Genomic DNA, 14537 nt, shown 5'->3' with positions numbered 1-14537 from the left:
AGATGAAGAGACAGGGCCTAGGCCATCCAGAAAGCGAGCGCTCCCCAAGATCACAGGGGACATGCACACACGCCCTCCCTCACATTATCCAGGAATTCAAGGCATCACTGGTTGTCCCCAGCAACCAGCCGCGATAGGAACAGCTCCCTCGCCTCCAGCCATCTCCAAGGACTCAGAGCCTCAGTGCTGTCCAATCTAGGCTCCCCCAGACCCCCCTTTCCCTGGCCCTCCTGGGTGCAGCCACACAGTTGATCCCAGTCCCATTATGCCAGCAGTTCTGGGGTCAAAATCGTCAGACACGTCAAGTCTTCAAAAAAGAGTCAAAGAAATACTAAATAGGAAGGTCCTTGAGATCTCCTGGGCCAGCCCCTCACCCACAGATGAGGAAACTGGGGCCGCCAAGAAGCACTCTGCCCAAGTGGTGGAGCACCTTCCTCTTGCAAACCTGTTTTCTCTTTCTCCGTGGCTCTATTCGACACCCAACTCAGATGGACCCTCCTGAGTATCTCCCCGTGCTTGCCACCCCATACACACAGAGCACACAGAAGTTAATTAACAGGAGGCCCAGGGGCAGTTACGGTTGGTGCATTGACAGGGTTGCCTGAAAAAGCCCATGGAATTCAGAGATGGGGTTCAGTGTGGTCAGGAGCAGACTTCCAGGATCTCCCTGGACCTGGGAGTAAAGCCAAAGTGTTTCTCCACCTAAGTGCAAGCTCCCAGGATACCAAGGGGAGAAGGAGGGCCTGTGGACAGGTTCCCACCCTGCCTGTCCCCAGAAGCCAGGTGTCCGCAGCGCAAGCCCTCCAGTGCCTGGACCAACTGAGGCTGTAGGGTAGTGGAAAGTGGGATGACCTCAGGGTGAGGAGCAGCTCTGTGTGGTGCTCTGGGGCGTCCAGGCGAATGCAGCCTGGGTGGAAGAGGGGATGCTGAGGAGTGGGCCGACAGCACACAGCTTGGGAAAGGGGGCAGCAGGCTGAGACCCAGCCAACAGTACTCGGCAGCGCCCCCTAGGGCTGGCGCACAGGGCTGCATCTGCCAGAGGTGGGGGACCTGGCGCTTACTGAACTAAGCTGAGCTCAGCGACCTGCCTGCGAACAGTGCAGCTTGGAAAACACATGCAAGGAGGTGACTCAGCAAACAAGATGCTCTCCCCTCCTCCTCTCAGCCATTTGGCTCTCAGACTCCCAGGAAAAATGACAGCCTGAAGGTGGACGAGATCCATGCACCTCAGCAGGCCGGGCTTCGCCAGAGCTGGGGAGAAAGCCCTGAGCACCACTGCACCGGGTGAGCCACGGAGGCAGTGCTGGCTGAGAGTATGTCCTCTGGAACCCCCTTCTCCAAGTCCCAGGGGCAAAATGACAGGATGAGGGGCTCACACTGCATTTACAACAGAACCATGATGCTGTCAGCATCAGGGACTCAAAGCAGCGGGGGCTTTGAGGCCCAACAGGAAAAAAGCCAGGAGCAACAATGTTTGCTCCATCTGGGCAGAAAGATCAAACATGTCCTCCAACTTCTGAGAAGCAGCACCATCATTAAACACCCATGAGGGGCCTGGAATGTACCTTGTTCCTGCACAGGCTCTGGTACAAACAGCTGGCCCAACCAGCCTTCTGTGCGGTTTCCTATGAATGCCCTAAGGAAGGAAGGCCAGCTAAGGCTACCTCTCCACATCAAAGGTTTAGCAAAGCCTCAGACACACCAGTGTGCTTTTACATCTGATGTTCTCTCAGCCCAGGTGAGGTCTTTACATGGGTCTACCTGGGTTTTAGCACTGAGCATCGCACATCCCAGGATACCTCAGTCCCGGGCAAACTGGGGCAGTTGGTCACTCTACCTTTACATCAGTATTTTTGCACAAGATGTCAATAGATAATCTACTGAAAAGCGGATGGAGCCCTAGCCAGTTTGGCTCAGTGGTTAGAGCATCAAGAATGGAAGGGATAGAGAGAGAAACATTGATGTGAGAGAGACACACATCGATTGGCTGCCTCCTGCAAGCGGTCGGGGCCAGGGATCGAGCCTGCAACCGAGGTATGTGCCTTTGTCCAGAATCAAACCCAGGGCCCTTCAATCTTCAGGCCAACACTCTAACCACTGAGCCAAACCGGTTAGGGCCCCCTGGGGTTTATTGTGCAGAAAGTTCCTACCTTCCTCCCACTTCTTGTCTTTGTGAGAAAACAGTCAGCTCCCTGGTCTGTTAGTGGCCGGATTGTAACCTCATACCCCTCCCTTCCTCCCCTGCCCTCTCTCAGGAGGCAAGTGTACAGATGGCTGTGGGAAGATCAACATCAGGCTTCGCGGCCTGGACTGGGCTGTGTCACTGGGGATTTGGTGCGTGAGGGTAGAGTTGGTTGAGGAGAACGAGTGCTAAGTACAAGGAGACGGGGAGAGACTCAGATCTGCAGGCTGGACAAGCACAGTGGCCGAGGAATGTTGATCCAGGTGGAAAACAGCTGTGGATGTGAGACTCCATTTCAGTGTGATGGGCAGAGTCTACAGGGATCAGAGTCTGCCGGGCTTCAGGGAAGCCTGTTTTCACTTGAAGCCCAAAAGTGAAGGGCAGCGCCCCCTAGGGCTGGGATGAAAAGCCACTGGTGGGAATTGGGGGCTGGCGGACAGAGCTCCTCTTAGCCAAGCACACCCTGGCCACCCTCCTCCGGGATTGTGGCCTACAAATAAGCCCGCAGAACTGGGGCCCTCGCCCTGAGTGACCTGGCTGTGGGGCAGTGACTAAATGGGGAAGGGCTGGTTCCTGGGCAAGAGCCACAGAGGAAGCTTGGCCCAGTGGGTCCAGCTTGGGAGGAGGCAATAGCAGGGTCTTTTTAGAGCTGAAGCCAATAAAATAAAATAAAACTAAACTGTGTCAGCACACCACCTGTGTGACTGCACTGAACACTCACTGTTGAGGAAGGCATCCTACTCATTTTATGGTTGGGGAGACAGACTCCCAGGAACAAGTCTGAAGTCACAAGGCTTGTAAGTGCCAAAGCTCGGACTAAAACCCAAGCTTTTAACTTCAAAACCTGGGGCATATGCTAAGAAATTTCAGTTTTTCTTTTCTTTGACAGGACTTTTCCTCAAAGAAATTCTTATGTGGAGACCTACTACACAGAACAGATAAAAGCAAAGCTGCGTGAAATGGGTGGGATGTGACATTCCTCCCCCCAAATTGGTGTACTCTTAGTTTTCCCCTGCAGGAGTGCACCCCAAACTCTTGGTGGCCCCCAAGGCATCTCACAGAACATTTCCACCAGATGTGAAAGCCACTGGCCTCCAGCTGCTGTGCTCCTGGACCAAACTTCTAAAGCAGTATAGTATCTCCCTCTGCCCTATACTCACCCCACTGACGTGGGAAGGGGAAGGTGGAGTACAGAAATACTTCTTTGTCACCCAGAGGCCAGTGGGAGAAAGCAGGTCCCCCTATGCCTGCTCTGGGGGAGGCCCTACTCATGGTAGTCCCCAGGCCACCTCAGCTCACCGGAGTAGCTCAAGGCTGAGGCACCTGAGTGAGAGGAAGCTGGGTTTTCTTATGCATTACAAGGAACTGCTCCATCAGTACCAAAAGGCTGGAGCCACAAAAAACAAGAGCTAAGCTAGAAGGGGCTCTCAGCCAGAAGTAACAAAACCTCAGGCCATTGAGGACAACTACTTACATTTTATTCATGCAGATGCAAAGTTGGTCTGACTGCAAGGCGAGGACTGAGGACAGCTGCAGAGAAAACCATGGTTTTCAGGGGCCGGGGTCTATGGCAGCATTTGCCAGAGATCTATTTCAGTATCCATTCTGTGCTTCGTCTTTGTAACTGAGTCACTGATTTTTGGTTAGGCATATGGGTGCCTGAAATAAAAATTAATTTTCCTAAGGAAAGTACTCTTTCCTGCCTCCCTTGCAGCTAGGTGTGGCCATAGGACTAAGTTCTGTTCAATGTAACTGTAAGTGTTGTGTGTGGTTTCTGGCAGGTAACCTCCAAAGAGGAACTGCAGGCTTCTTGTTCTTTTTTCCTGATATCTGGAGCCCACGTAGCCCTCTTGGCCCATGAAGCAGCATGCTAACAGTGGCAGAACCTCCACACCAGCCCTCTGAAACTATTATATAGAGATATATAGCTTCTGTCTTGTATAATGCACTATTTATTTTTAGTTGCTCTGAGCAGCTAAATCAAGTTGTAACAAACAGAACTAGCTGCTGCACCTCCCACAGATCTCCTCCTCCCAGGAGTCCCTGCTCCCTCTCATGCCCATGTGTCTGTTCCTCCAATGCCCAGGGCAGCCCACCTGTCAACTGCCTTTTTCTTCTGGAAACAGGTTAGAAGCCTCAGTTAGAAAGTTCAGAATTAGCAGGCAAGCCTTTGGGTTCTAAACCAGCTTGCCCCTCACTCATTCAGCAAATATTTATTGACCATCTACTATGTGCCAGGTTCTGTTCTAGGTGCCGTGGCTACGGCACTGAATGCAAGTCCCTGCCCTCATGGAACTTACATTCTACTCGGAAGAGAAAAAGAAATGAGTACACTCAGGTGATAAGTGCTATAGAGAAGATAAGCAGAGTAAGGGGCCAAGAGTGTGTTATACAAGGCAGACTGGAAGGCTTCTGAGAAGGTGACATTCAAGCAGAGCGCTGACAGAAATGAAGGAGTGAGGCATGTGGATCTTTAGGAAAGGGCTGGTTGCATGGTCTACTCTGAGTCCTTGGTGTCTGGGCCTCAGGTGACCCACTCTGGAATGGTCTATGAGGTAGCGGCTGTCCAAAGGCAACCTCATGCTATCCCAGCTGAAGACTCTGGCTCCAGTCAGCGTGTTCAGAGCAGGTTTGCACAGGAGTCAGACTGGATGGGGAAGGAGGAGGCCCTAGGACAGAGATTCATGAATTTCAGGGGGCGAGGCAGTGGCCTCACACCTAGCTGATATGCTTAAGAATTGCCTCCCCACTGTCCCTTCTGTGTTGATCTGGCAGTTGCAAGGTCAGAGGTCAGACAGCTGTGGGTTGCTGGTCAGCCCATGCGTCTCCAAGGGTCTAGCTCTAGGAGGGCCCCCTGAACCCCAACCTGGGGCAGCATGGCAAGCCACTCAGCCACTCCTCAGAATTCTCCTCCCCCTGGGCTGAGGCACACAGCCTTCCGGCCATGACAATTGGCGGACAGGGTGCCACCCTGCGCCCTGGCCCTAGGGAAGTTGGAGGTGGCTGACCCAAGGGGAATAAGGGCTACAGAGGAAGAAAGGGTGGTGTGTGTTGGGGAAAGGGGTGGGGACAGGGGATGGGGACGGGCCAGGAGGCCAAGCTAAGCTGAGGATCTGTGCTGGCCACTGCCATAGTGGTCCGGGGTGGGGCCAGGGCTCAGGCCCAATAGAAGAGCTTGGGGTGGGGGGATGTGGGGAGGGGCTGCTCCTGAATCTGCAGTGGACTGTGGCATGTGTGCGCCGGACGTCTAACCAGCACTTCTAACCACCTATTTGTTCCAGGTTCTGGCTGGGTACTGTGGACACTACAGAGGCTCCCAGGCAGTGGGAGACAGACACGCAGTCACAATGCATGGTGGCCAGCCCTGGGACAAGGTACTCAGGGAGCCCTTGGAGAGCCTAACTCTTGCGTAACAGAGTGGCTCCAACCTCAGCTAACCCTGACGGTGAAGGGGTGGGGAGAGAGTCTGGGCACAGTATAGAATGGTAACCAATTTACATTCCTTTCTGAAAAGCATTTGAATGAGTTTCTCCAACGCCCAGGAGAAAGGTCCAGTGACAAGTATCTGTGGCTGCACATACATCTGCACAGCTCCCAGGAGGCCGCCACTGAGAGTCACTGGGAACGTGGGCAAGTGACCTCACAGCACAGTCTGCATGCACTCATCTGAAAAATGAGCAGGTGGAGATGTTTTCCAGAAGGCTCCCAGCCCTAGAATTCTGTGTTCTATGATTTTCTAGTTTATTCAGAAGTGGTATGGAAATTACCTTTGCCAACTGAATTCTACTTTGCACAGCCTGCTTGAAGGAATCTTCTGGTAAACACTATTGTCAATATAAAGATCTTCCGTGTAGATTCTCTGGAAGAATTTCCTTGAGAGAATACCTACAGTTGTGAGGCTTGTGTGATCCAAGTCACAGTTCCAGATGTGCCATTTCATCGGATCTTCTAACAGCCCCACGCAGTGGACAGGACAAATGACAAAGAGAGGCTCATGCAACTTCACCCCCGTTCCTGGGAATGGGACGTGACAGGAACACTCTCCTCCCCACCCGCTGAGCTCACTGCCCTGCTTCATACCCCATGGGCACAAATAGGAAGTGAGCCCAGAACTCCTGGCTTCTAGGTTAGGAAGTCTCCAGGGAGGCTTGGGCTTGGGCTGGTGAGCAGGGAGCAGGCAGAGGAAGCCCAGTCTCCTTTTTGCAGTTATGTGGGAGGAAGGCGCACTCCGTAGACCTGCACAGGGCCCCTGGCGTGGGAAGGGTCTGAGGAAGCCAGCCTCTCCCAGGGTAGGAGCCATCTAATCCCAGCCTCCCTCCCATGAAGTGCAGTGAGCTGTCCAGAGGGTTCTTCCCACTTGAGGGCCTTAGCTCAGTGCTAAGCTGACCTCACCACAGCCACCGGTCTGGGCAGGATCCCAAGCCCAGAAGCCTGGACCCTCAACAGGTGCTCCTGCCAGCCCTGGATGCTGCAGAAGGAGCCCAGTGGTCATCATCACTGCCCAGGATGTGAGCTGGCGAGGCCCCCTCCCAGAGGGCCAGAAACTGGGGGCTAGGGCCAGTTCCCCTCAGTTCAACAGTCCAGATCAAACTTTGAGCAACTGCTCAGTGCCCGATGCTGAGCTGGAGATGAATATGCTGCTGACCCCCAACCTTGGGGAAAGGTCTCACCTGTTGGGAGGTACCCAACAGACCATGGAACATAACTGGTTCCATTAGGAAAGCTGGGAAGGCTTTTCAGCAGGATGACACCTGAGGTCGGTCAGGAGTTAACTCTGCAGCCCTCCCTGCTAAGGAATTCAAGCCAGGAGGAGTCCCCTTCTTCTTTCAGTTTCCAAAAGGCAGATATCAACCCCCACCCTCCAGCAGGAGCCCTCCTCTCCTCCCTGCTGCCCCCTCCCCCAACCTCTGTGCCCTGACTTCTCTAGGCCCAGGGCCACCCCCAGAGAACCAGCCCACACATGCTAAGCTTCCCTCCTCTGCCCTTTCCTCAGTGGCCATACCCCACAGCACTGGCCAAATTGCCACCCGGTGCCTTGGTGACCCCCAGTCTTCTCATCTGTTCCCAGCCTGTCCCCTACCACCCTCTTCTCAGACCTGCTTAGACGTCTACGCCCACGCCACCCCGCAAGTCTTGCTCACTCCGGCTTCAAAGCCGTGCCCAAGCAGGGCCATGCTAGGAACACCCGCTGTTGCCCCATCCTATCCCTCCCCAAGCTTTCCCACAGCTCACTGACCCCATCTCAAAAACCCCCATCATGGCCCCCAGCCTCTAATCTGTGTGTCCCCTGCACCCTGCAATTCAGCCACCCTAGGGAAACGGTCTCCTATCCCACGCTGACCTTTTTATGTTAAAATCTCCATATAAACTCCCACCCCAGGAACCTTTGCCCAGGTCACCTCTTTTCAAATCTTAGTGTTTCTTTACACAAGCCTGCCTTTCCCACACCATGTAGCACTTCAAGTTTCAGTTTTTATTACTACAAGTAGATGGACACCCCACAAGCATGAGCAGAATCCTGGTGCTAAGGGTACTTTAAGCCAACCAAGTGCTCAGTACATATGCTCTACTAATCATAATAGCCAGGATTTACTGAACCTGACCATGAGCTGGGCACAATGGCAAGCTCATCACATAAGTTATCTTCACATTGACCTGCAGGTTAGAGATTTGTTGTCATTTTATAGGGAAGGAAACTAAGGCTCGGAGGTACGACTTGCCATGTGACTCAACGAAATGGATATCAAACCAAAAAGCACCGGGGAGGGGTCTAATGCACTGTCAGCCCCTGGGTTTAACGCTGTTTATGCTGCAGGCTGCATGACCCGCCTGCCTAAGGAGGTAAGCTCCCAGGGGACCTGTCCCGGGATAATTCCTTTGTTAAGGAGACTCACAGTATAAGCCTATGTGTTTATTTTAGCACTGAATCACAGGATTCCAACAGTTTGGGGGGGGGGGGGTCACACCATCCCTGATGACCCCAGATGGCCACACCTGCAAAAGGACAGAGATGGAGCAGTCCTATGACTCCCTCCAAGTTAGCCTTTTCTGGCATCTATCTATGTATGCAAATAATAACCCTTTGCTGACGAACACTTTTCAAAGCATTTCCCTTTGTCACTGCATATTCTAATAGCATTTTTGGGAGCTCGGAGAGGTCAAGTGACTTGCTGATGGGGACAAGAGGGAGGTTCTGGTTATTTTTTGTTTCCCACATTTGTCTACCACTTATCAAGCTCCTACCATGTGCCATGCCCCGTGCTAGGCTTGAGGATGGCTTCCTGGAAGAGACAGGACTTATGGGCAATGCCCAGATGCCAGGGAAGACAGTCCAGCCTTGAAGCCAGCAGAGTCAGGCTTGCAACTTTTCCCATAAGAGGCTCCAGAGCACCTCCTCTTAGGACAGGAGGACAGGGGTTTGCCCCACAGCCCCCACCCCCTCCTCAAAGCTCAGCCTCTATAAGCTCAGAAGCACTGGGAACTAGCCCACCTCCCTTCTGGGTGGCGCTAAGAGGCTCCTTACAGAAAGAGTGTTTGTCAAGGCCACACTGGTCAGCTGCCCTGAGAGCAGGGCTGAGAGAGCACTTACTTTCTCTAGCATCTTCGCAGCCCTGCCAGTTGTACAAATCTTCAGTGACTGCCGTCTTCAGAGTTGTTGAGACCATCCCTCACACCGCACCCCCTCCTCCAGGGCACACCCTTCATGCACTGGGAGTGCCCTTCCCTTTCAGGCCAGGCTGGTGGAGCCCGTGTGCTGAGCTCCAGCCTCTCCCCACCACCAAAGCTTCCCTGCTGTGCAGATGCAGAGAGGAGACTATAGAGTTACTGCCAGGCCAGGTCACCCTCCCTCTGAGAGTCTGTCCCAAATGCCAGCACCTGTCTGGGCTCTCACTCTGGTCCTCCTAAACCTAGGGTAGGAACATCACTGTCTCACTGCAGGCTCGTGCTCAGGTGGGCAAGAAAGACATGCACCTCTGTCTGGGGCTGACTCCAGCTGTCCCAGGGGCTTTGGAACACCTGCTCTGATTGGGTTTGCAGCCCCCGCCTGTTCCCCGAAAAGGGTAACATTTCACCTTCAGGAGGAAAATGGGTGTGTTTCTAAGCCCAGATTGCACGAGAAAAGTTCCTGTTTGTACAAAGGAGCTGGAGGGGGGAGGGGGGTCTCGCTGTCCAGGCCATGCGCTAAGAAGGGATCCTTTGGTGACCAGGAGGCAGGGACCTCACTCGGGTGATTCTGGGACTATGGAAGGTCTACTTATCCCCCCCCACCTGCTCCACACGGGCTCGGTGGGCTGAGCCTGCACACACTGCTTGGAAAAACCTCTTTGCGAACAAGTAACACATCACCCGCGTGAGCCGTTAGTGAAGGCTTGTCACCTGCTTTGGGGACTTTCTCATGAGCGTCCAGACTGCCGCTTTGCCTGAAATCAGCCACCACACAATACCGCCCCTCATCCCTTCCAACGCGGTAAAAAGTTGTAATCAGACCCTGGGGGTCGCGCGAAAGCCGGGGGCCGCGCTCTTTGCCCGGAAAACCCGCTCAGCGCCGGCGCGCCCCCGTGAGCCCCGCCACAACCCCCGCGCACCCCACCCTAACGCAGACGGAGACAATCCCCGCTCGCGGCCCGGCACCTGCGGCGTTTTCGGGTTGGGAGGGGCGTGGGTGGTGCAAGGTCAGGACTCCGCGTGTGGCCCGAGCGGGAGGCCGGCGGAGGGGCTGCTGCGGGTCCGGCCTGGCGGCGCGGGGGGCCCCACCGCAGGCCGGCCCAGCGGGGCGCGCGGACACAGTGGGGGCCCGGCGGGGCCCGGGCACACTCACCAGTCTGGGAGAGCGACGGCGGCGGCGGCAGCAGCAGCAGCAGCAGCGCCGAGAGGGCGAGCGCGGAACGCATCGTGTCCCGGCCCCGGGCCCGGGGCAGGTGGCTGCGAGGCTGGCGGAGGGTCCGAGAGCCCGGGGTGAGAGCTTGGGCTCCGCTCGCGAAGGCCTGGCGGCGGCCGCGGCGCCGGGCGGTGACCCGGTGCTCCCGAGTCGCGCTCCGAGGTCCCCGCTGGCGGCCGATGCCGCAGAGCCGGGCTGGGGCTCGGAGCCAGGCGGCGGGGGAGCGGCGGCGGCTGCGTCGCGGGCTGTGTCCGCGCGGCTGCTGCCCGGTGGGGGCTGCGGCGACTGGCGTCCTGGCCGCGCGGGGCCCCTCCCCTCCCCCGGAGCCCTGGAAGCGGCGGAGCCGTGCGGGGCAGGGCTGGGCGGGCGCTGGGCCGCGAACAATGAGCAGAGGAGGAAACTCCGCCCTGGAGAGGGGGGAGCGGGGCGGGGGCGCGGGCGGGGGCGAGTGTGTGAGTGAGTGTGAGTGTGTGTGTGTGTGTGTGAGTGCGAGTGTGTGTGAGTGTGTGTGAGTGTGTGTGTGTGAGTGCGAGTGAGTGTGCGAGTGTGTGTGTGTGTGAGTGTGTGTGTGAGTGCGAGTGTGTGTGCGAGTGTGTGAGTGAGTGTGTGTGTGTGAGTGCGAGTGTGTGTGCGAGTGTGTGAGTGTGTGTGAGTGCGAGTGAGTGTGCGAGTGTGTGAGTGTGTGTGAGTGTGTGTGCGAGTGTGTGTGAGTGCGAGCGTGTGTGCGAGTGTGTGTGAGTGTGTGAGTGCGAGTGTGTGTGAGTGTGTGTGTGAGTGCGAGTGAGTGTGCGAGTGTGAGTGTGAGTCTGTGAGTGTGTGTGCGAGTGTGTGTGTATGTGTGTGTGAGTGTGCGAGTGTGTGTGCGAGTGTGTGTGTATGTGTGTGAGTGTGCGAGTGTGTGTGCGAGTGTGTGTGAGTGTGTATGTGTGTGTGCGCGCGCGCGATGAGGGCGTGGGGGCTGCGGGCAGGGTTGTCAGTGTGCGCGCGGGGCAGCGCGGGGGTGTCCGCGCCGTTTGGCTCCCGGCCCACAGCGCACAGGTGTCGCCCGACTTGCTTTGGGGGTTCTGGCGGGACCTCCACACCGCCCGGGCTCTCGCACTCCCGTGTCCGAGGCAAGGCGAGCCCCAGCTCTGTTTGACCGCCGGGGACCTTTCGTGGCCTCGGGGCTGCGGCGAGGTCTGCAACGCCCAGGAAGCGTGTCTCCCACCCGCCAGGTGCAACTCACCTGCGGGCAGGCCCGCACCCCCCAGGACTTCTGAGCAGGTCTGTGCTGCAGAGCGTGCTGACGGGGCCATCTGGACTAATTAGTTGCTTAATTTCCCCAAGCCTAGCTTCCTCACTTGTGAAATGGAGGTGATGGTAAAAATAAATAAGATACATTTTTTGAGGGATTAATATGTGCCAAAGAGCTTTACATACATAAATTCATTTATTCCTCACGACATCCATATTTTTAGCCTCATTTTTCGGACAGAGAACTGAGTCAAAAAGCGGTTAAGAAACTTGCTAGAGATTACATAACTGGTGAGGGGCAGACCGCCTCTGAGAGTAAGTAGTTTGGAGAAATACTTTGCACAGTGTCTGGCAAGTAAGAATTTCTCAATAAATATTAGCTATTATTCTCTTTTAAAGCTTATTATTTTTAATCTTGCTAAATAAAGAACAGCAATAAAGATTTAGGGCTCTGAGGTCAAAACCGACTTGGGCTCCAAACCTAGCCGTGCATCTACGACCCCGGGCAAGTTACTCCCCGTGCCTCGATTCTCCGCATCTGCAGTCCAGGGACGCCACCACCTACCTCAGGCGATGGGCCGCTCTGAGACTTACCTAAGATAATTCGGGAGAGCCCTAAACGCGGGCCAGGAACACAAAAGATCATCAGGGAAGCGGCCAGCACTCGACATCGTGGCGAGAAATTTGCAAACTTGGGGGGCAGGTGGTGAATTCCATTAACATTGTTAACCCGGTGAAAGAACAAAGAAACACCCCTCCTTTTTTTTTTTCTTTTAAAGAGCTGCAGGCGGCGGTTGGGGGACGCTGCAGATTCTGCAGCGCTCTGCAGAGGAAGCTCGGCGGCGACAGGTGCGGGAGGGGGCAGAGGAAAGAGCGGGAGGGATGGTTAACCTGGGGTGGGGACCTGCACGCGTTTGGCTCACGTGACTCTCGGGCTGATAATCTGGAGTCTTTCTACCAGATGGGCCTGGGGTGTCCCCGAGACCCAGCCCCGTGCCAAGGACCGTGCACCCCTTGAGCCCCTCAGGCTGGCTGCAGCGGGCGCTGCCCCGAGGCGCAGCATCTCTGGAGCCGCCTGGCCAGCCCTGGAGCCCTGGCGGCGGCTCCGGCTCAAGCTTGGGAACGGCTGACCCGGCTGTTTTCATCAGGAAGTTTCTGCAGGATCGTTCTCGCCTCGTTTTCCATGCTGCATATGGGAAAGACAGAGGGTGTTCCCTCTGAAACTGTGGGATGTGTGACTATCTGATATTTTTTAGCACTGTTCCCTGAATATCCATGTCAACAAAAAGCTTGTTTGTCAAAAACCAAGTGTACTCTTAAAAAATCGAGCATTAAAAGTTTGCATTGTACGCTGTCTGATTTAAACAGTTTTTGCATTCAATGAGTCGATTTCTCCAAAAACCTGGAAAAACATGTTAACTTTGTAAAGAGAGAATATACATATTCCAAAACTTGGAGCACGATTTGGAATTTGTCATTACAAGATCAAGCAAAGTAAGATGAGAGTAGACATCCAGGCTTAGGAAACCAGGCTACTCGTTGCAGCTAAAGACTCATCAAAATTAGAATTGCTCTGGGCCCTCCCAGGTATCCAACAGCCCACCCCCCCTTTATGCACTATGGGCTTTTAGGAATGAGGCCTGAGGGGTCACCTGTGGTCAGGAGGAGCAGATCTGTCCTCAGGTAACTGGCCTATGTCCTTGGTCCTGTTTATCACCTTGCTCCCACTAGCAAGCTCCATGTCCCAGAACGCCTGCGCTTCTAATTGAAACTCAGAGCACTTTCCAGATGCTATTCCGTGATCCTGCAGGGATTAATGACATTGTGGTTATATGAGTGCACAACTTAGCTCCCCTGGAATATTTTAAACTTCTTAGTGTGGGGTCTTTCTTATTCATACTTCATTTCCTCAGACCATCCGAAACAGAATAGCACATCACAGTTACAGATACAGATATTGGATGCAAACATGAGCGCCAACTGGGAGATAATACACAAGCACCTGTGGCACAGGTTTAAAATGGCTTTTCCCATGGTCTCTGTCGAAGTCAGGGTCATGATTATCAGCCCCACTTGCAGTTCGGTGATGCTGCTGACCACATCCTTAAGTGCATGCAGGCTCGGTAAAGCCCTCTTTATCTTCACCCTAAATAACTTTAATCCCCAGTCAAATCTGCACTGAGAGATGGGACAGAGCCTCCGGCCACCACACGCCCAACAGAAGACAAAAGCACACAGCTCTTGGTCCTGAAGCCAAAGCACCTGCCCATAGGTGCCCAGGATGCTCTCACTTTGGTTTTCTGACCCCTGACCTCCGACTTCCTTGGGAACTTGGAGCTGGATTTCCTTCATCTTGGCATCTCAGGAACCAGTACAGTGTGCCTGACCCCAAGAGGGGGTCAGTACACAAGGGCTGGATAGATAAAGAAGTGGTTGGATTTTAGCTCCAAGGTTGGGCATTAGCTCTGACTGCCAAGCCCGGTTGGGTGCCTCTCCCCCAAAGCCATGCACCTACATATTATTATTCAACAACATCTATTCTAGCATAGTATGCCAGGCTCTGGGCACAGTGCTGAGAATGCAAACACGGGCCGCACAGCCGCTCCCTCTCAGGGGAGAAGCACCACCTGTACCCAAACAAGCTAAAGCGCCACAGGGGCTGTGAGCAGGCACGTGGGAAGCAGAGCAGGGCGGGCTCAGCTTGGCCTGGGGAGGTCAGGGAAGGCTCCTGAAGGGGGAACGGGGTCTTGGAGGAGAGGGGAAGAGCAAAAGGAAAGGCATTCATGCCGGTGGAACAACACGTGAAAGTGAAGGGCGCTGAGGCCTACAGGGACTTGGCCCTACGCAGATTGTAAGGTTTGCGAGGAGTGAAAGAAGATGAGGCTGGAGTGACCCTTAGACAGTGGAGAGAGAATCTCTGAGGGGTCACAAGCTGAAAGGGATGAGACCAGCTTTCCATATGAGCAAGGTCCCTCTAGCTGTAGTGACGACTGAAGAATGTGAGACTGGAGGTGAGCACAGGGCTTGGGGAGGCTGAGGGGCCTGAGCTCAGTGGCGGTGGGAAAGAAGAGGTCTGGCGGGCACAGTTGATAGGACTTAGTGACCCACTGGACATGGGCCTGGTGTGTGTGTGTTGAGGGTGTGAGGCATGGCAGGGGTCTAGGAGTCCAGGTTTCCCAACTGGGCTACTGGATGGGTTATCGTGAGTGCCATGGCTGAATGTCACTAACTGAGATAGAGACG

The 14537-nt window shown here is 54.8% G+C and overlaps 1 protein-coding gene across 1 annotated transcript in view; it reads right to left on the bottom strand.

The window, feature by feature from the left end:
• The window catches only part of PODXL (podocalyxin like), a 44190-nt gene extending 32225 nt beyond the window's left edge, over positions 1-11965 (bottom strand). The window contains exons 1-2 of the mRNA XM_087821328.1: positions 11889-11965; positions 10002-10468 (exon numbers count right to left, since the gene is read on the bottom strand). Coding sequence (XP_087677454.1) covers positions 10002-10468; positions 11889-11965 — 544 coding nt within the window. The remainder of the gene's footprint in view (positions 1-10001; positions 10469-11888) is intronic.
• Positions 11966-14537: the final 2572 nt, after the last annotated feature.

The sequence above is a fragment of the Miniopterus natalensis genome, chromosome 10 (assembly GCF_054644295.1).
Source record: "Miniopterus natalensis isolate mMinNat1 chromosome 10, mMinNat1.hap1, whole genome shotgun sequence".
Lineage (NCBI taxonomy): Eukaryota > Metazoa > Chordata > Mammalia > Chiroptera > Miniopteridae > Miniopterus > Miniopterus natalensis.
This window is presented reverse-complemented; position numbering and strand designations above follow the sequence as displayed.